General features: G+C 43.7%; 1 protein-coding gene across 3 annotated transcripts in view; it reads right to left on the reverse strand.

The window, feature by feature from the left end:
- RRM2B (ribonucleotide reductase regulatory TP53 inducible subunit M2B) overlaps nucleotides 1–22,402 on the reverse strand; it is a 47,029-nt gene that overhangs the window by 13,257 nt on the left and 11,370 nt on the right. Inside the window, exons 1-6 of one of the 3 annotated variants that reach the window (XM_032771303.2) lie at nucleotides 18,704–19,057; nucleotides 16,150–16,305; nucleotides 9,893–10,009; nucleotides 7,750–7,883; nucleotides 6,590–6,684; nucleotides 1,860–1,993 (exon numbers count right to left, since the gene is read on the reverse strand). In XM_032771303.2, coding sequence (XP_032627194.1) covers nucleotides 1,860–1,993; nucleotides 6,590–6,684; nucleotides 7,750–7,883; nucleotides 9,893–10,009; nucleotides 16,150–16,305; nucleotides 18,704–18,859 — 792 coding nt within the window. In that variant the 5' untranslated portion in view covers nucleotides 18,860–19,057. Of the gene's footprint in view, nucleotides 1–1,859; nucleotides 1,994–6,589; nucleotides 6,685–7,749; nucleotides 7,884–9,892; nucleotides 10,010–16,149; nucleotides 16,306–17,049; nucleotides 17,982–18,703; nucleotides 19,058–22,402 lie in introns of those variants that run through there. The other 2 variants (XM_032771307.2, XM_032771306.2) reach the window with 2 other exon arrangements.

The raw sequence follows: 22,402 nt of genomic DNA on the forward strand, positions 1-22,402 counted from the left end.
AAGCCACCATACTTTTTAATTTCTTAAGAAATAGTTTAAGTTAAAAAGTGTTCCCCACCAACAGTGTCAGTAAGACAGAACAGTTCCACTGCACAAGATATATTTACTGTACGTTACTAGAGGAACAAGAAGGGGAACAAAGTCAGCTACTTCATTAGAAATACCTCCCACACTGGACCAAGCACTGCAGAAGGCCCTGTGCAAGTACTGTGTTCTGTAGGAGAGAGCTACAAAACAGGACAAGGCAACCTGTACCATCCACCACCTGAGTGCTGTGGTAGAAGGCAGTGCAAAGCCAATTGCATTCATATACACCGGGGTCAGCAACTTTTCAGAAGTGGTATGCCAAGTCTTCATTTATTCACTCTAATTTAAGGTTTCGCATGCCAGTAATACATTTTAACTTTTTTAGAAGGTCTCTTTCTATAAGTCTATAATATATAAACTAAACTATTATTGTATGCAAAGTAAATAAGGTTTTTAAAATGTTTAAGAAACTTCATTTAAAATTAAATTAAAATGCAGAGCCCCCCGGACTGGTGGCCAGGACCAGGGAAGTGTGAGTGCCACTGAAAATCAGCTTGTGCGCCGCTTTCGGCACGCATGCCATAGGTTGCCTGCCCCTGATACACACACTAGGACCCTAGGGTGACCAGGCTGCACCTCCACTGTAAAGCTAGGGGGCACAGGCTGCACTGTAGAATCCCCTGTATGTGGCTACCCCAGCTGGCAGCACAGTCCAGGACATGTGCACACTTGCTGCTCTCTGCTGGCTATTTGACTTCTGCTGCCTTCAGTGCTGGAAGCTGAGCACTGTGCTGGCTCAAGTCTGCTCTCTCCCATTATTCACCATCATTTTGTTTCTTGTGCCATGTGTCTCCAGTTCATTCCTTGTTCACACTGTGAATTAGGATTTTTTTTTCATCTTATTTCTTTTCCTTTTAATATGATTTAGGTGAACAGCTTTATTTAGGATGCTGATTATTCTTGCCTAGGAACAAGGTGGTATTTAAGCTCTCCTACATTCACTTAACATCTGTCCAGTGGTAATTTCTTTCTCAACCCTGTTCTACCCCTTCTCCCTTAAAATGTGTTCTAAAAATAGCCTACTCCCTCATAGGATTTCAGTGCTCCTGCAATTCCCAGTAATGTCAAGGTTTGCAGACTCAGGGCTACATGCTGCACTGTGGAAGGGTGCCCACCAGCAGAGAGGGAGGGTCTTACTGGTGCTGCCACTATCCACTGCCAGCGTAACTGCCTCAGCCAACCTATGGCTGAGCATGTGAGAGGATACTGTAGGTGTGGCTTAAAGTTAATGGACAAGTCAAGCAGTTCCTTACCCGTCCACGTGGGCACCCGTCCACGTGACAAGCTCTGGAAGAAACCTACTATGTATGTCAGGGTAGGCTGGGTTTGAGAACTGACTCAGGCCTTTGCCCTCTTCCAGCCCATCAGCAGTAATGTGTCAAAACAGCTCCATCTTGCCAGCAACTCACTCTTGCTGCCCTGCTGGATTTCCCCTTTCTTCACTGGTGTTTGTGCTCCCCCAGCTTCTGCATCCACATACCTGCTTTCTCCCTTTTCCCCAGTGAAACTCCACCTCTTCAGCATCTGACGCAATTCTCCCTTTCCTCTCCCACACCTGCTGATAGAGGTGGATGAAGTATTGCCCTTATTGGCCTGGCTACGAGGCTCTGCTCAAAGTGTGCGTGGGCAGCAGCTCTAGAGGGAGAGGGGAACACGCAGAAAAAATTGTGCCTCTTCCTGTGGCCTGGGGATTCACTCAGAGCCCAGCCACCCACTACTCTCAGCTAGAGGAGCATTCTACCCCCAAACAAATGTGACGTTCCACATATTACCTCATCTCGGCTAATAAGCTCGTTGGAAAATGTCAGTCCAGGCATCAGACCCCTCTTCTTCAGCCAAAATATAGCAGCAAAAGAACCTGAGAAGAAGATCCCTTCCACTGCGGCAAAGGCAACCACTCTCTCCCCTGTTTAATACAATATACTGGAAATTAAGATTCAGAAAAATCAAATTTGCTTCTACTTTGTCAGGTGTGCAACTTACATTAGACACATTGATATTGAACTGCACTAAAATCATCATCCACTTAGGTGCCATATTTTATATTTCATCACATAGGATCCCACAGCATGCATGTACGTGCACACATCATCATTTACCCACCAGTGAAATGCAGCCACATTTGGGGTGAAATAGGACAGCTATTAGAAGTGTTCAACACACAACAGTTTAGACCAGGAAGAGAGGAAAAAATAGCACATCCAATTGAAAGTAAAAGGAGCATTTCGGAAGGAAGAATTTAATTGCCCAAACTGAAGTCTGGTCAGGATATCACGCCTAATCTGGCCACGACGTCAGGCCTAATACCCTCATTCCTCTTAGCAGAAGGTGATTATGACTAGTTGACAAGATTGGGAGATGCAGACTTCCTGTGTGAGCCTAACTTGTCTGGGTCTCAGGTTCCTACATAAACGGAAGAGTAGTCTCCTACCTGATAGAGGCAAGACAGGATGCAATTCATTAAGATTTGTAAAGTACTCTGCTTTCTACAGTTTCTTCCATCTAGGAAGTTGGAGCATTATTATTCTGACTCTTGCAAAAATAGCTGAAAATCTTTAATGACCACAAGTGATCTGAATCTGTTTTATGCCTTAGCCTACTGACAGCACCTCCCACTGCCAAGTAGCCACTGACTCCATAAAGACTATTGATGTTAACTGCAGAGAAAAGTGCCACCTACTGAATCCCCAGCACCACTTCCTCTAACATTAGGAGTACTTCTTGGAGATCTGTCATCCAAGTAATGACTACCCTCAGCCTGTTCAGCCTCTGAGATTTAACAAGTTCACAGCCCAAGGAGTTATAGCTGTGCATGTAAACCCATACACTGACAGGCTTAAAGGCATTTACCCAGAAAAAAAATCTACATAAGTGCCAGAGATGTAGGATAATCTCAAGAGCAAATACAGCAATACTTAATGATCTGTTATGTTCAAAAATCACCAGAACACTTTAATCTTAAAAAGGCCTAATCAGAGCTGAATTAATGGTGAAATCCTATAAGGCACTGTACTTTGACATCCACATTATCAGCAGATGTATTCACAATTAGAGTTGTTACAACTAACACTAAAGGAATTCATAATCACTGGGCTGAGATTTTTGAAGTCTAACACAGAAAAATTCTTAATACATAACCTGAATGCAGAAATTTTTTTTCCTTGTCTAACCTTTTAAAGGTGCTCACTTATAAATGCTCCATTTTAGGAAAAACATTTGCATTTGGTACAATGGACGTGCAAATATTCCTTTTCTATTACTTAATGCTTATGATGGCAAACCAGGCTAATCTCTTCAGCAGCCATTCATCTGAAATGGTTCCGCTGCCTTTTTAGCACATAGGTCTAGTTTGCTGTGCAAGAAGAGTTATTCTTTTAACTAGTCAATTCCTTTCAACAGTTTTCTCTTTCCAACAGTGAAGTGAAGGAACTAGAAAAACAAACAATGGAAGTGACTTGGGGGGGTCCACCAAGGTCCCTGCAAGGGGAATGCAGAGCAGGGTGATTATGTACTCCTGCGAGGAAAGCTGACGACAAGGACAACCTGCACAATTCTAGTAATCAAGCTGCCTTGCAAACCAATCAGTGGAACGTATAGGGGGTAAGAGGCACAACAGAGGTGGAATATTTTTCGTAATGGAGCCATCACCCTGCAGCAAGCAATGGGGGAACGGCTAAAGGAAGAGGGTCTACGACGAGTCTTGAATACCCCTTTAATCACAATAATGTATTTTTAACACATTCTGTGCATAAGCTAGATGGCATGACGACTCAACTTGTTTTCCACATAGGATAGACCCAAACTTTCCTCCTCACATTCCCTTCCAGCCAAAAATATACACCATAATATTCTTCACGGCATTGCTTTCCTAAGATTTAATCATAAAAGTTTTAGCAAGTTCTCTGGAAAGTGTCCCAGGGCATGGCTCTTTCACTGGAAATCAAATAGCAGCTTGTCTAAATAAGTAAAATAATCTGTGTTTCTGCACTACTAAGATCAGTAAAGTCAGTGCAGAAACCTCAGTTGAGGAGGGCCAACTAGATCATACCTGTTATGCATAAGAAACCAGAGCTGTGTCTTCAGTCTGGGGTTACCAATTATTCTCTTGTGAGACGTATTAAGTGATCTAGCCCCATCGCCCACCACTGTGAAATTCCTTGCACTACCTCTTCTAGTGCTTCAGCCAGCCTTGTTTTAAGTAAGTCCCAATTATGGAGCTTCTTCTACTTGAAGCAAGCAGTCAGGACACTGAGTCCTACAGTGTCCCTGCCAGACTCCCGAGGAGACAGAAAGCACTTACCATTAGCCTAGGTACTAGTGGCCTTCGTGAAGGGTGTGTACTGGAAGTTAGAAAGGTACATGCCACAATACATCAATATCAGGGAATGGAATCTGTACCTGCACATCAACATCAGAGCTATTGTGGTGCAGGCTAGTGAAACTGTTATCTCTATGGCCTGGCTCTATTAAGTTTAGGCTAGAAATTAGAAGGTATCTAAACATCTGAAGAATGAGGTTTTGGAACATCGTCCCAATAGGAGCAGTGGGGGCAGACAATCCCACTAGATTCAAGATAGAGATGTAAATAACGAGTAAAAACAGTAACCGTCTAACCATCCCTGTGCCTGGGGTCCCTCCCGGCTGCCGGGACAGACTCCAGGGATGAGGCTGACAACCCGGAGGGACCCTGGGTGTGCCAGGATGCCAGGCGGCAGCCAGGATGCCGAGTACGCAGGGATACCGGGTGTGCACGGATGCCAGGCAGCAGCAGAGTCCCAGGCACATGGGGCAGCAGCTGGGAGGGGATCCCAGGTGGAGTTTGATCATTAACAGAAACCGATCAGCATCAAGCTTATTGGTTAACTGGTTAAACTCTTATATCTCTAATTCAAGATGATAAATTTATGAACAGTATTATATAACAGAGTTGTCTTGCTAGCAGGGGAGGGGACCCTATGATCCAGGAGATCCCTTCCAGTTCTATGTCTCCAAATTCACTCCTGCTGCCTCCCACTGTTGCTGCCATCTCTTCTTCACCCCACCTTGGGCCATCCCTTACATGGCCTCTCTTCCTCACACTCTGCGCCCTAGTGCCTTCACGTCTCCCTACCAAAGCCCTGCTTCCATAGAAATGCATATTGTATTTTAAAGCATCCTGATGATATATATGGATAAATATCCAGGTCTCCAAAGGTGCAAGGTCTGTGCATTAAACTCTGGCACCTTTGCCTCCTGTGCCACGCACAGATCATTTTAAGAAAAGGACATTTATTTTTTTACTCCAGTGAATGGAATGCAGGTGCCATCTACTGGTTTATTTAGGGGAAGGTCATATGGAGAAAAGCATTAAAAGACAAACAGCATTATTACTGTAGTTCACGCAGAAGAAATATACTCGACAACGCTAAAAACATAGCAGACAACCCGAAAAAATAAGTGTCCATAAAGCTAACGATTAAATACAATACCTGATATTAAAACCCATATAGCAAAATTTCTTGCTGAATGTCTACTGGCTGGCTCTTGCATACTGAAATATGTAACAAAGTTCTTAATATGCTCATTGGAAATCTCAAATCAAGAGTGTCTATTTCTGAATGCGCCTGAAAAAAACATAATGTAGTTGCGCTAATGGGTTCTTTTCACCCCCTAGTAATCACTTTGTATGCAGAAGAGACAACAGGGTCCTGCTTATTTTGGAATAAACATACTGAGCAGTCAGCTGACAATGTCAGAGCTAGTGAAACATCTACGCAACAAACATCTGGCAAGGTGTCTGGTAAAAAGTGAAAAAAAATGCATAGAAAATACCAGTTGCCAGAGCCACTAAAAGGAAAAATAAGGTATAAATAACTATGTTATATCTGGCCAAGGCAACTCTACCAGCAGATTGCAGTAAAGGAAACGGTTCCCCCCAACTGACATTTGGAACTTGACAAACAGCTCTCAGTAGTCTCACTGAAATATATTCAGCAAAGCCATCAATAATTGTCTGAATTTTACCAAGAAAAATTTTACTTGGGATGATCCCTCTTCCCCCCGAAATACACAACGTAACCTGCACCTCACTTCTTCCCACTCAAAACAAGAGCGTCTACACTAGTGAATCAAACAACTTCTTGCAGTAAGATGATTTCATTTTTAGTGGGAGGGAGGGGTGCTTGGACATGCTCACACACCCAGAGTATTATCTGAACCCATGTTAAAGTCATAATTGCCTTTTTATCTCTTATTCACAACGCAAGAACCCCCCAGAACTTTTACACCTATGATCCCCGCTGGGCCTCGACATTGGCACACATCATTAGATCAGGATTAAGATCTACACACTGCTCTGAATTTTTCTTTTTTAGACATCACAGTTAGACTTGAAACTCAAGATATACATAACTCAAACTTTGGAGAAATTCTGCTCTGGAAGGTTGCAGCTCAGATCCAGAAAGTTACCCTTGGTTTATCTGAGCCATATATAATGGAATCACTTAATTAAAAAGCTACATACCAAAAGTTGAGTCTCTGTCTGCTATCCACCTCAGGGCCCAATCTGCTTTCTTCTTGACACAAGGCATTGTTTCAATTGCATTAAATAAAAATTCTCTATAGAATGAAACAAAGGTAATATTACAAACACTTATAATTTATTGTATTATATTAGTACCTAGAGACCCCAGCTGAGATTTGGACCCCACTGTACTAGACATTATACAAACACGGAGTAAGAGACAGTCCTTGCCCCAAAATGTTTACAGTCTAACAGACAAAAGCCACAAGGGCAAACAGACAGAGAGAGGGAAAGTGACTTTCCAAGCTTACACAGCAGGTATGTGGCAGAGCCGAGAACAGAACCTAGGTTTCTCAACTACCACATCAGTAGCCTATCCACTAGAGTATGGTGCATCTCACACTATAAGCCAGATAGTGGCCAGTTCCTGCTCAGGGAAACTCCCCTCCCAGCTCCCCTTGCAGACCCCACACAGGAGCTGGGCACAATTTCAGCCCCTGTGGAATACAACTCCTGATTGTGGCTAGCACAGCTAACTGTGCTAAGTACCCCCAAACGTTGTAGGGACATAAGTTTACAAGATGGCATAGCAGCCATCCCCCCACCACCCACGTACCTTTGAGTTCCAGGAGATACTGAGCTTCCCCAGTGCAAGATGCTGCCCTGGAAATGCAGCTCTGCATAACCCTCACTACAGCACCATGGTATCTGCACACATCTGCAGCCACAGACTAACTTTTTGCTATTTTGATTACTGTTAATATTTAAACTAGACTCTCTTGTTAACATAATTAGCAACAAACAAGTTGTATGCAAGTAAAGTGATATAGCATTTATTACCAAACCCAGATCAGTAAATGGCATTAAATTCCTAGAATGATCCATAACTGAACTGTTTCAATCTACCAATTACATTGCACTGTACAAATATTAACTAACCCTCACAACACTCCTGTGTGGTAGGTATTATTATTACTTCATTTTATAGATGAGGAATACAGAGCAGGAAGTGTTAAGTGATTTTCCTCAGGCCACCCAGCGAGTCAGTATGGAAAAGAAGGCAGGTGATATTGGCATGTGCTGCATGACTATCCCTCTAGACTGCATAGCCAATACTGAAGTAATATGTTCAATGGCTTTGTGACAACTTTGAGAATTACCGTTTCTTGGGATTTTTGATGTAAGTGTCTATTAGCAAACTGTACATCTCCGAGTGAACATTCTCAATTAGAATCTGAAATCCATAGAAACAGCGAGCCTCTGGGATTTGCACTTCCTGGCTGAATCGCGCCACCTACCAAAAAAAAAAAAGAGTGCCAGTTAGGTATTAGCACTACCCGAGAGAATTTTTTTCAAGCCCTGAGATGAACAAAAACAACCTCCCTGCCATGGAGAAAGGTTGGGGGCAGTTGGATTGAAACATTTCACAAACATGCATGCAAATTGTAGATTGTGGAGTTATTCTTTGAGAAAGTCAAATAAAGCTGTTGTCTATAAAGCTTATAAAACTGTAATTAAGAGATATGCTGTATATGCACTGAAAGTATACAGCAGAATACTGCAACACTGAAAACTTCACATTACACAAACACTCAGGATTTTGGTTTGATATTAAATAAAATGAACCAGTAGTTCAGAAAATCTCTAAGTCATAGAGAATGTGTGTGTCTTTCTCCAACCTCACCCCATACTATAATGTATTCCCTAGATGTGTGACCAGAAGTTATACATTCACAAGGTCCAGGATGGGCCATTTTCAGGCCTACACCACTGATGGTTTAAGGTCAGATATCTTGCAGTCCAGTGCAACTACAAATGGCAAATCCATATCATCAGAAAGGGGAGATCCATCACTTCCTTGTAGACCTGGTAGATTCAGAGATATCCCCAATAAGTCACCTTAGTAAACACAGGTCCTTAGAATCGGTTTTTACTGAGATAAGGAACACTGGCCAGGACACGGTAGTATTCCCTGTATTCTTTTAAAAAGTGCTATGCTAGGGAGCGATAGTATGATTTTAACCAACTCATAAGAGAAACACTGATGACACCACTGGAGAAGTTCACTCCTATCTTCCATTCCTAAAGAGCCAAAAATGAACACAGTCTACTGGAAGGGAGGACTTAAAGATTGTTTCCAGGAACGGACTGGTTGGAATCCTTCAGGCTATACTGGTGTGAGCCTTGTGACGTTTCACTCTATATTCTTTATGAAAATATGCTTATGATATGAATATGACACAAGTGAGATATAATTTATGCAAGATAGGTCTCGTAAGATATCATTGGAAAGGTTATAATTTACTGAATGTGATTATCCAATTTGTATGCCTGTGTCATTTCTGTATCTGAAGTTAGGAATACTGACTATGTATTTGTATTTCAATTATGCTACTTTGAGTGATGCCCACTAACATTTCAGGTACAACAATGGAAAAGCCAGACAGGGCGGATAGCCCATCAGCGAGGACAATGGACTGTGAAAAGATTTGGCCTTCCTGCAGACCCTCCATACTGCCACTGATTCATGGACACTGTGATACTACCAAGTAAGGTGGTCTTGTCGCCTGACACTAAACATTACCTGGGACTTCTTGTAACTTTCCACTGGAAGGGAAGGGGGGTCAAGTTTGGGAAACAAAGGATTTCCACCTTATCTAAATCTATTTAAGGGTGGGGAGGAAGGAAAACAGGACTCCTCCTCTCCATGATCTGTTTGCTCAAGAAGAAAGATTGCTAAAGCCACCCGAAGGGAAGGCGGGGGGGTGTCCAGACTGAGACGTGGGTCCAGTCTCAAAAGGAATATAACTGGAACTCTGAACCACAGAAACTTTGCAACCTGCCTAAAACAACATTATAACATTTAGGGTGATAATTTACATTTTGTAACCTGTTTTTTAAGTATATTGAGCTTAGCCTGCCTACTTTGCTTTATTTGGTCAGTAATCTGCTTTATTCTGTCTGTTATCTCTTATATTCACTTAAAATTCACCTTTTGTAGTTAATAAACTTATTTCTTGTTTGTAATATAACCCAGTTTATGTAATTTCTAACTGGTAGGGCAAGAAGTTGTGCATATCTTCCTCCACATTGAGAGAGGCGACACATTTCATAAAACCTTTGGGTTTGTACCCCTTAAAAAGATGTCTAAGCAAAACTGAGATTATGTGGAAAAGAGAAAATGCAACTAGTAAATATAATCATATGACTCTTCATTTCAGTTTTGACTTAACAATAAAGAGTCTTTGCTAGCCAGATGAATGGTAACTTGTGAGAAACCAGCTCATTGGAAAGATGCCTTACCAGATTTTCATTTACAATTCCGTCGCTGGCTGCAAAAAAAGCCAGGACATGAGAGATGAAGTATTTCTCTTCTGATTTCAGCTTGTTCCAGTGAGGGAAGTCCTTTGATAAATCAACCTTATGGTAAAAAAGAAAGAAAAATAAAATATTATTGTCCTTTAATGTTGATAACTCAAAGAAAAATAGAAGAAGCTTAAGCAAATCAGTGATGCTGGAAGTCATTTGAGACCAAACTTGAAAATGTTTAGATAATTTTATTACATTTGTAACTGAATTTAAAAATCAAACAGTGAAAGCAATGAAGTACAATAATGTATCTGCCACCATAACATAATTTAATTGTTTTGCAGCTTATAAATGACACTTCCCTTTTCCACCCCCCACCCCCACAAATATAGATCTTTGGAAATTCAGAGAATATGAACACCATTTAGAGTCACTAGAATGACCACTAGATGTCTGATACTATAGTGTGTCCGCAAAGATATTTCTAATGGGAGAGTAGAATAACTTACTTTTACATAACACCCTCCATCAGTCTGTGGAGCACTTTAGGATGAAAGACACTATAGAAATGGAAAATTGCTTTATATATTGAACCATACCACACTGTAAATGAAAAAACCTTCCTGCACTGTAAAGCAACAGCATTTCAAAACCTCACTATGTGTCAAAAAACAGAGATCCTTTCCAACGTGTCTTTAATGATATTTCCAATTAAAGACAGCATTTTGCAACGAGCCTTTAAAATGACAAGGATTTTCTTTATGTGACATCCAATTTCTCTCACAAGGCTACTGTTGGACAACAAGAAAGCATTACGTATCTACTCGTCTATAAGACTGTGAATTCTGGCTGGGTAGAAACCACAGCTTCCTTAGCAGGGGTTGTATTTTTCTTTTTAAAATCACGGGAGCAGTTAGTGCCAGATGTGAAAACCAATGAGACACCAAAAACTTTATTCTTACAGTTAGATTCCCAGTTCAGTCAGGCAGGGCACTGGTGCTAAGATGACAGTGTGTGGGAGGAACTGGTAGGACAGTCAAAGCAGACTGCAAAGCATTACAAAGGGACCTCACAAAACTGGGTGACTGGGCAACAAAATGGCAAGTGAAATTCAATCTCGATAAATGCAAAACAGTGCACGCTGGAATACATAATCCCAACTATATATTATAAAATGATGGGGTCTAAATTAGTTGTTACCACTCAAGAAAGATCTTGGAGTCATTGTGGATAGTTCTCTGAAAACATCCACTCAATGTGCAGTGGCTGTCAAAAAAGCAAACAGAATGTTGGGAATCATTAGGAAAGGGATAGATAATAAGACAGAAAATATCATATTGCCTCTGTATAAATCCATGGGAGGCCCACACCTTGAATATTGCATGCAGATCTGGTCAGCCCATCTCAAAAAAGATATACTGGAGTTTGAAAAGATACAGAAAAGGGCAACAAAAATTACTGAGGGTATGGAACACCTTCCATATGAGGAGAGATTAGTAAAACTGGGATTTTTCAGCCTGGAAAAGAGATGACTAAGGGAGGATATGATAAAGTCTACAAAATCATGACTGGTGTGGAAAAAGTGGGGGACAGGGGACAAGACTCAGGAGCAGGAGAGCTGCTGCGATCTGAGTTCTGAACAACCCTTATGGGCGGTGAGTGAGTGCCTAAAAGAGACAGTGCACAGTCTCTCAGAGATTTCCCCAGCAGCCACCATACACAATCTCTCTCTCTCTCTCTCTCTCTCTCACATATACACACAGTCTATTCCCCCCGTCCCACCCATGTACCCCATCTCCGCAGAGCGGGGAAGAGGGAGGGACAGGGCTCAGGAGCAGGAGAGCTGCTGGCAGCTGCTACGGTCTTAACAACCATATATATACCGTCTCTGTGTGTGTGTCTCTCTCTCTCTTTCACACTCCCCTCCCAACACATACTTGTGTTGTTGTTGTTAATTCTTGGTATTTCCTGCAATGCACATATTTTCTCTGTAATTTATTCTTTCAAAGTGTTGTTATTGTAGTTTGACTAGTCTATGCATTTCATAATTTTATTTCTCTCTTATGCTGAAATTTAATTCTTTGAGTAGTGTGTTCTTAAATGCCAAACCTCTCCTGGATGGAGTAATTATCCCTATGGTAACTTTTTAAAATCATATATTCTATCTAGGTTTTTTGTTTCTATGGGTGGCGTACATCTGCACATTACCTCAATATTGATGCACATAACAAAATTCATTCTGCACATGGATGGAAAAAATTAAAAGGAACATTCGCTTTTGCCACTTTTGGAAGACAAGATACTGGGCTAGATGGACCTTTGGTCTGACCTAGTACGGCTGTTCTTACAATATGAGAGCATTTCACCTCTGGTCACTAGTTCAAATACAACCCATGGCCCAAATCTGCATCCTCAGAAGAAACAGAATAGCTAAAACTACTATTAATTTCAATGGCTGTAAGACTGATCCAGTAGAAACCAAAAATCATTCCTATTCAAGACTGTCCGCTGGCCTATTTGAAATGAGTCAATACTTTCAGTCCATTTCCCAGCAGTCAGATCTAAATCACAAAGGCCACCAACATAATGGGCACCCTTGTTGTAGTTTGATCAAGAGTCCAAAGACTGAACAAACATGGAATCTGGACAATTCTCCCACTCCTTTAGGTAATTCCTCTGGCGCAGTAGGCAGAGGAACATAGAGAAGCCTGCACTGCCACAACCTTCGGTTTGTAAAAGATATAAGATATCATTGTCCAGGGCTATCTATCCAAACCTCCAATGAGGATTAAACATGTTAACTTAGAGCTAAGGAGTATAATTAGGTAGGAAGGAGTACTTAGCCAATGCAACTTGGAGTAAACTACATGCATCTTTAACAGCTGTCACTGTTTATAATCATATGCCTGAAAATATAAATAATAGTGCCTTGCACTTCAATAGCACATTTTCATCCACATATCTCAAAGCATTTTACAAGTGAGGAAACTGAAGCACAAAGAGTGTAAGTGTCCCATCAAAGGCCACATGCAGAAAGTCAACTTCAGAGCTTGCAATAAAAGTCAGCTCTCTTGACTCCTGAACTGTGGGCCTTGTCCACTGGACCATAATACTCACTGTGTCCCTAAGACAACTCAATGCATGCTGGCAGAGGGCCCACCACACTGCAACGCATATCAGGCCTGACACACTCACTAACCCCATCACAGAGTTATAATACGTATCTAAAAGGTGTCTTGTAAGGTTGTCATAAGTAGATAGGTAAGGTAAGGGTTAAGTTTCTTTTACCTGGAAAGGGTAACCAAACACCTGACCAGAGGACCAATCAGAGAACTGGATTGTTTAAAGTCAGGGGCGGGAATTTGTATACTCGGGGTCTTTTTTGTTTTCTCGGCTGTGAGTAAACAAGGTTTCCTCCTAACTCCTTCTTATTTCAAATATTATACCAAAAGTCTGTGAGTACAAAGGAACCCCCAAAGCAAGTCGGCTATGAGGAGCTTTGGGTTGTACGAATAGATGTGGATGGCTGTGTCTTTTGTTGTTTTCTCGGCTGTGAGTTAACAAGCTTCCTCCTAACTGCATCTTATCTCCAAGTGTCTCCTACACATCTGTGAGTACAAAGGAACCCCAAGCAATTCGGCTATGAGGAGCTTTGGGTTGTATTTACATGTATGTGGATTGGTTGGACTGGTTTAATTGGGCTATCTTTTAAATCAGACTGTTTCTTCATATTTTCTTATAAGCAAGAGCCTGTATTGAGTTTCTTAATGCAAGATTATTGTTTTATATTTTTTCTCTTTTTTTATATAAACTTTTCTTTTAAAACGTGTGGAAGTTTCTTTTCCTAGGGAGGCAAAGGGAAGGGAACAGCCAGGCTGTGGGCTATTTTCCTATTGCTTTCAGGGAAAGAGCAGGCTACGGGGAAAGAGAAAAAGAATCACCTCTGTATCAGGTACCTGTCTCCCTCACGGGAAGGCAGGCACGGGGAAAGGCAAAGCCAAGCTGTTGGTATTTTGCATCTCAATTGTCCTGAGGGTAGAGAACGCTTATCTCTTGGGAAGCAGAGAAACCGGTTTCGTAATACTCACAGGCTAGACCAAGAGGCAAGCCTGGGAAGGAGGGGGGAAGGGGTTTTCTCCCCTGCTTTTAGCATCCAAGGGATTTGGAATCTGGGTGTCCCCCCAAGGGAGGGTTGGGGACACCAGAGAGAGGAAAGGGGGGATCAGGCCCCATCAATTCCTGATCTGGTGGCAGCGAGAATATCCAAGCTGGTAGTGAGCTTGGGGGAGTTTCAGGTAAGCCCCCAGATTTTGGACGCTAAAGTCCAGGTTTGGGACAGGAAGCTATTACCACAAAGGTATAATATTTAAACTGATCGTACGTATGGGTTGTGTACAACAAGTTACATGTGTGTACTAGAAATATATTCTTAAAATGTGTTTGGAAGGCAGTGCACAAACCCTGCCTGCCCTAGGTAAAGAAATGTCCATTTACCTGTCTGACCCAGTTGATTACAAGCAGGGGACACTAAGAGCACATTTAGACATAAGGTAAACAAAGCTATCAAGCAAACAACCATGGAGGAGACAGTTTAGTGAGCAGGCCAGGGGACAGACTCTGCATCCCAGAAAGACTTCCTGGCTCTTGAGACAGAGACAATGGACTTCAGGAAATATAAGGGTAACAAAAAGCCATTAATCCATCATGTAAGGGACAAGAGACCAAAGCTCTTGCAATCTGTGAAAGGTAGATCCTTCAGCCATGTGAACTGAAGTCTCTAGAACCTGACAATAGATGAGAAATTGCCTCAGATCAAGATTGTAATCGGTTAAACTCTAGACACTAGAAAGCATGTGTTATTTTTATTTTGTCTGCAATCATACCTGTCTTTTTCTCTTGCTTAGTATCATAGAATCATAGGGTTAGAAGGGACCACAAGAGTCATGTAGTCTAACCCCTGGCCAATATGCATGATTTGTTGTGTCTAAACCATCCAAGACAGATGGCTATCCAGCCTGCTTTTGAAAACCTCCAGTGAAGAAGCTTCTACAACCTCCTGAGGCAGTCTGTTCCATTGCCCCACTGTTCTTTACACTTAGGAAGTTTTTCCTGAGATTTAATCTAAAACTGCTACGCTGTAGTTTGAACCCATTGCCTGTTGTCCTGCCCTCTGTGGCAAAAGAGAACTTTTCTCCATCCTTTTTGTGGCAACCTTTCAAGTATCTGAAGACCACTCTCATATTCCCCCCTTAATCTCCTTTTTTCCAAACTAAACATGCCCATGTCCCTTCAGACTTTGCTCATATGGCTTGCATTCCTTTGAACACGCCTTTGATCATCTTTGTTGCTGGTCTCTGGATCCTTTCCAGTTTCTCTACATCCTTTTTATACGTTGATGAACAAAATTGGACACAGTACTCCAGCTGAGGCCTGCCTAGCACTGAGTAGAGTGGAACTATCACCTTCCATGACTTGCACTCTATGCCTCCGTTAATGCAACCTAAAATTGCATGTGCTTTTTTTGCAAGAGCATCTCATTTCTGACTCGTGTTGAGGCTGTGACCCACAACTTCCAGCTCCTTCTCAGCACTGCTGCTGCCAAGTCAGTTTTCTCCCATTCTGTATTTATGCATTTGCTTTTTCTTCCCCAAGTGCAGAACCTTACATTTGCCTTTGTTCATTTTCATTTTGTTTATAGCCCAGTTCTCAAATTTATCAAGATACCTCTAAATTTTAGCTCTATCCTCCAAAGTATTGACAAACCCCTCCCGCTCCACCAAACTTTGTCTCATCTGCAAACTTGATCAGTATGCTCTCTCTACTTATATCCAAGTCATTAATAAATATGATCAACAACATTGGACCCAGAGCAGATCCCTGTGAACTCCACTTGAATCACTTACATCTCTGTTCTTTACTAATAAACTCATTCTTGTTTTATTACAAAACAATATCAGTGGTGTATGTTAAAGTGAAGTGTGAGTCTTCAGATAACCTAACAGGCTGGTGTGTACACTCTCTTTTTGAAGGTAGCCAACTTAATAATTTCTGTGAGCATCACAGTGAGATGTCTCTGGGGTTCACTAACTATTGATTGCATGGGCAGGGTTTAGACCAGCAGAATCTCAAGGACAGACTGGAGTGACAGGTAGTTGACAATCTAATTTCCAACAAGACTGAGACTTGCTGAGGCAGAGAGATCACATCATAGCTTACAATTCTGAGTGTCCCAAATAGAACATCATACTCACCTCTTCTGCTGTCCAGAAGGAAGCTTGTGCCTTTTTATACATGTTCCATATATCCGGGTATTGGAGTGGGAAGATGACAAATCTACGAGGATTTTTTCTGAGAAGAGGTTCTTCATTTGGTTTGAAGTCATTTTCAATGGCATCTGAAGAGAAACCCTAAAGAAAAAGCAGTGTCATTTCAGTGTTATTACTCCATCACTTACTTCCTTTTTAAAATAATTCAACTGAGGAAAGATAAAAAAATTCTTTGAATTAACCCACTGAGATATGCACATGCCCGAACCAAGTAACCACAGAATCTTCTGCTGCAACCCTTGCTCTTCCGTTCGCCATCCCTACTATTGCTTGCCATAGCTTATTGCTTGGTCTTTCTGCCTGGCTCTACCTAGAACAATTTTGAGTGCTGTAAGTTAATAAGTAACACCACCAGAAGTCTGCCTTGTACTAGTTGCAACAATGTCAGGAAATGTCTGATTCTTCCTGTAAAAAAGTCTCTGTGCAGTATGATGGAGAAACCCGACTTTGCATTGTCAAGATTCATGGAGCAAACAACATTAAACTGAACGCACATACAGATGCAAGATCATATAACCCACTACCATTTTGTGTCTAGCACAGTTACTCAGGGCTTGTCCAAGCAGGGATGTTACACCTGATTAGCTCTGGTTTGCTCCCATTAAAGTCCTTATGTCCACACTTACTGTTTTTAAGTACATTATTCGGCATCTCAGATAGCAGTAATTAATCCTGTTTGGAACAGGAAGAACTTTACATTGAGGTTCCCCTCCCCTCACCACTTTAGAGTTTGTGTGGATGCATTCCTAACTACTCCAATTCTGGCAGTCCTCCCACTCCTACCAGACTGCAATGCTTTATACTTGCATCAACCTGTCTGTGTACCTGTGTGCCTTCAACTGCTTGGATTTCATCTTCACTGGATGTCATCCTCCTATTTAAATGCTGATGGGTAGCCAGGTGTGCCCCTTTTTGATACGAGGAAGTAGTGAGTTCACACTCCCAGGCTCATATTCCCATTATAGCAGTCATGCACTTTGGTGCTTTTGCGTGGACCCTTGCAGAGCTCCTGGACTTGACTGCCCTCTTTGGAGAGCTGCACATCCAGTTCTATCTGCATAAGAGTCACCAGAATGCAAACAACTAAAAGCCACTGTCAAAGCAAATGACTGCGATGGACACTCCCAGACTTGGTTCCAGTGCCATATCAAAGCAAAGGAGTTCTGGCAAAAGTACCTGAAGACAAGGGACAAGAACAGGAACACTGGTAATGCTCCTATCACCTTGCCCAAACTATGAGCCACTGGAGAGCATTTTTGGAAACAATGCCACCTGACCCAGAGGATTTGGATATTATACAAAAACCCCATATGGACAGCCACCCTGAAACTGCTGTGGTGGTGAACTCTACCAGAAAGTATTACATAGAATAAACAGTAACAGAATAAAACTGTACAGGGGGATTTAAACAACATTTTCTGGCACTGGCTGTCCACTACAATGTTGAATGGAGCTGGGAGCCCCTCTCAGCCTGCTCAACCTTTAAACGCTGCCCTGCCCCGCTCAAAATTCCACCCACAAGAGACTTAAAGCCATAAAGTTTTATTTCCTTCCCTTAAGTATAAAATCCCACAATCATCAGTATCACAGGGATCAAAAAAAAAAAAGAACACACACATTGCATCGCAAGCACATTTACAGTAGCAGCAGATACAGGAACCAACGAAGCAGCAAGAATTTTACTTTGCATCACAGTTTTACCGATGCACTGAGATTTAGGTGTGATGGGTTGGACTCCCTCCCCACCCCCCTTCAGAGTGCCACCTGCTGTGTTGGGGTCCCAATGAGCCTGCCCGTTCCACCAGCCTGGTCTCACTTACCCTGTCTTACTGCACACACAGAGGTAGGGACACATCCAGCTGTAGAATCACACAGTCTGCAATCAGCTCTGTGTGGGAAGACCCAGCTCGGGGAATGTAAACCCAAAATTATATTGTCTCATGCTGTATAGAGATCGATATAGCATAAGCTAATGAAATTCGCCCCCTCCCTTAATGTGGAGGAAGATATGCAAGCTTTCCCCCCTTCCCCATCATGAATTGCACAAACTGGGTTTTGAAATAAACAAAAAACAAGTTTATTATCTATAAAAAGATCAAATGTAAGTGATTATAAGGGATGGAAAACAAATTAAAACAGATTACTGAGCGAATAAAACAAACTAAGCTTAATACACTCAGGCCTTGTCTACACTGGCAAGTTTCTGCAAAGTAAAGCAGCTTTCTGTGTTGTAATTCCCACGACGTACACACTACCAAACCATTTAGTGCACAGAAACAGTGTTATAAAAAAACCACCCCGAGGTGGTACAGCTTTCCGTGCCGGGGCTACAAAGCCACAGTGCCAGAGTAGACACCCTAGTCGATTAGAGCGCTGTGATTGGCCTCCAGGAGGAGTCCCACAATGCCTGTTCTTGCCTCTCTGGTCATTGGTTTGAACTCTACTACCCTGCCCTCAGATGACCAACTGTCATCCTCACCCCATAAATTCCTTGGGAATTTTGAAAGTCCCCTTCCTGTTTGCTCGGTGATGTGTGCAATGGTCTCAGCACATCTTTCCAGGTGGCCATGACTGCTGCCCACATCAGGCGATCCCCAGCTTGGGGCAATGCCGAACTGCTGGACCTCATCAGCATTTGGGGAGAGAAGTCCAGTCCCAGCTGAGCTACAGCTGTAAGAATTATGATACCTACGGAAAGATTTCACGATGCTTGACAGAAAGGGGCCATGATCAGGACACACTGCTGTGCAGGGTCAAAGTGAAGGAAAAGATGGTTACTCACCTTTGTAACTGTTGCTCTTCGAGATGTGTTGCTCATATCCATTCCGATTAGGTGGGCGCGCGCCAGGTGCACGATCGTCGGAGAATTTTTACCCTAACAACACCCGGTGGGTCAGCTGTGGAGCCCTCTGGAGTGGCACCTTAATGGTGCTGGATATATACCTCAGCTGACCTGGCGCCCCCTCAGTTCCTTCTTGCCGGCTACTTCTACAGAGGGGAAGGAGAACAGGTTTGGAATGGATATGAGCAACACACCTAGATGAACAGTTACGATGGTGAGTAATTATCTTTTCTTCTTCGAGTGCTTGCTCATATCAATTCCAATTAGGTAACTCCCAAGTCTTACCTAAGTGGTGGGGTCGGAGTGAGACATCGTTAAGTGCAGAAACACTGAACCAAATCCGGCATCGTCTCTAGAGTGCTGAACATGTAGTGAGCGGCAAAGGTATGTACTGATGACCAAACAGCAGCTGTACAGATCTCCTGTATTGGGAGCTGGGCCAGGATGAGGCTTGAGCCCTCGCAGAGTGGGGGGTGAGGCATGGGGTTGGACATCGGCCAAGTCATAGCAAGCACGGATACAGGCCATTATACATGAGGAGATGCGTTTCGAGGAGACCGGTAGGCCTTTCATCCAGTCGGCCACTGTGACCAAGAGTTGGGTCGTTTTCCTGAACGGTTTAGTATGCTCGATATAGAAGGCAAGAGCCCTACGAACGTCAAGGGAGTACATACATTGATCCTGCCGCGTAGTGTGTGGCTTCGGATAAAAGACTGGAAGGAAAATGTCCTGGTTCACATGAAAAGCTGATACCACCTTGGGGAGAAAGGCAGGGTGGGGGCGAAGTTGCACCTTGTCTTTGTGTAAAACTGTATATGGCAGCTCCAACGTGAGGGCTCTGATCTCAGATACGTGTCTCGCTGAAATGATGGCTACAAGGAAGGCTATCTTCCAAAACAGGTAAAGAAGTGAGCAGGTGGCCATCAGCGCAAATGGGGGCCCTGTGAGTCTGGAAAGGACCAGGTTAAGGTCCCATGCCAGAACCGGTTGTCACACTTGTGGATAGAGGCGATCTAAACTCTTCAGAAATCTAATGACCATGGGATTGAAGAAGACAGAGGAAGACAGTTCTCCTGGATGGAAAGCTGAGATGGCTTCCAGGTGCACCTTGACAGATGATATTGCCAGGCCCTGCTGCTTTAGGGATAGGAGATATTCTAGTGTAAGTGGTATCGATGCCTGCAAGGGGGGGGCGTGGTGCGCTACTCACACCAACAGGAGAATCGCTTCCATTTGGCTAGATACGTGGCCCAAGTGCAGGGCTTCCTGCTGCCTAACAGAACCTGCTGCACCAATTGTGAGCAGAGTAATTCCGACCGAGTTAGCCATGCAGCATCCACGTTGTAAGATGGAGCGATTGCAGGTTGGGATGACAACGGCGCCTGTGGTCTTGTGAGATCAGGTTCGGCCACAGCGGGAGTGTGATCGGAGGATCTACCAATAACTCCAGGACCATGGTGTACCAGTGCTGCCTAGGCCATACTGGGGCGACCAGAATCATACGTGCCCTGTCCCTGAGTAACTTGAGCAGGACTCTATGGACTAGCGGGAATGGAGGGAAAGCATAGAACAGGTGGTCTTTCCACAGAAGTAGGAAAGCATCTGTTAGGGAACCTGGAGAATGTCCCTGGAGAGAACAGAACACTTGGCACTTCCTATTGTTGCGCGAGGCTAATAGGTCGACCTGGGGAGACCCCCACCTCAGAAAGATGGAATGGATGATATCTGGGCAAACTGATCATTCGTGAAGCTGAAAGGATCTGCTGAGGCAGAGTGTTCTGGACCCCTGGGAGAAACGACGCCACCAGATGCATCGAGTGGACTATGCAGCACTCCCACAGGCAAACGGCGTAGGGGGGATGACCGGGTTCCCCCTTGCTCGTTGATGCAGAACATGGCCATAGTGTTGTCTGTGAGTATTGCCACACAACGGCCATGTAAGTGCCCACGAAATGTCTGACACGCTAGGCGTACTGCCATCAGTTCTTGTACACTGGTGTGTAGAGTTAGTTCGGATGTTGTCCAAAGGCCCTGCGTTTGGAGTTCCCCGAGGTGGGCACCCCATCCCAGAGATGATGTGTCTGTGACTAGGTACAAGGAAGGTTGCGGGGCGTGAAATGGCACCCCTTTGCACACCAACGTGGGGTCCAATCACCAATGGAGGGAGGCCAAAACTGATTCCAGAACAGTGATCACCATGCTCAGTCTGTCTATACCTGGTCGATATACTGTTGATAACCGGGTCTGAAGCGGGCGAAGCCAAAGTCTGGCATGCCTGGTTATGTAAATGCACGAAGCCAGGTGCCCCAGAAGGCTGAGGCACATCTTTACCGTGGAAGTTGGGAAATTTTGAAGGCTGCAGATGATATTCGCCATTGACTGAACGCGTGCATCCGGCAGGAGAGCTCGGGCGAGTCTGGAGTCTAAGACTGCCCCAATAAACTCTATTCTCTGGGTTGGTTCCAGAGTCAACTTTTTGTTGTTGAGCAGGGGGTCCAGCTGGCGGAACGTGCTTAGGGTGAGTTGAACGTGGGATTGTACTTGGTCCCTGGTGCGGCCCTGAATAACCCAGTCGTCAAGATACGGAAACACTTGTCGATGAAGGTAGGCTGCCACAACGGCCATACATTTGGTGAACACCCTAGGAGCCATGGACAGGTCAAAGGGAAGGACAGCAAATTGGTAGTGCTCGTGATTGACCACAAAGCGAAGGAAGCATCTGTGCACTGGGTAAATCGCTATGTGGAAGTACATGACCTTCATGTCGAGGGTGGCATACCAGTCTCCAGGGAAGGAATAATGGTCCCCAGTGAAACCATGCGGAACTTCAACTTTATCCTGAATTTATTGAGTCCACGCAGATCGAGAATGGGTCGAAGCCCATCCTTGGGCTTGGGGGATTAGGAAGTAGTGGGAGTAAAAACCCCTGCCCCTCAGCTCCCTTGGAACCTCCTCAATCGCTCCCATGGACAGGAACGTTTGGACCTCCTGGATAAGGAGTTGCTCGTGAGAGGGGTCCCTGAAGAGGGACAGGGAGGGAGGGCGGGGAAAGAAAACTGGAGAGAATATCCCTTTTCTACTGTGCGAAAAACCCACTGGTCTGAAGTTATCCGGGACCACCCCTGGTAGAAATGGGAGAGACAATTTCAAAACAGGGGGCAAGGATCCTGATGGTGACTGGTACGCCGTCCTCAGGTGCACCTTCAAAAGTTTTGCCTGGGCCCCATTGATGGTTTGGTAGGGCCTTGGTTCTGACCAGGTTGGTGGCTGGTGGATTTCTTTCTATCACCTCGTCCGTGTCTTCTATAAAAGTCCTGCCTTGGATGAGGACGGAGG

The sequence above is a fragment of the Chelonoidis abingdonii genome, chromosome 2 (genome assembly GCF_003597395.2).
Source record: "Chelonoidis abingdonii isolate Lonesome George chromosome 2, CheloAbing_2.0, whole genome shotgun sequence".
Lineage (NCBI taxonomy): Eukaryota > Metazoa > Chordata > Testudines > Testudinidae > Chelonoidis > Chelonoidis abingdonii.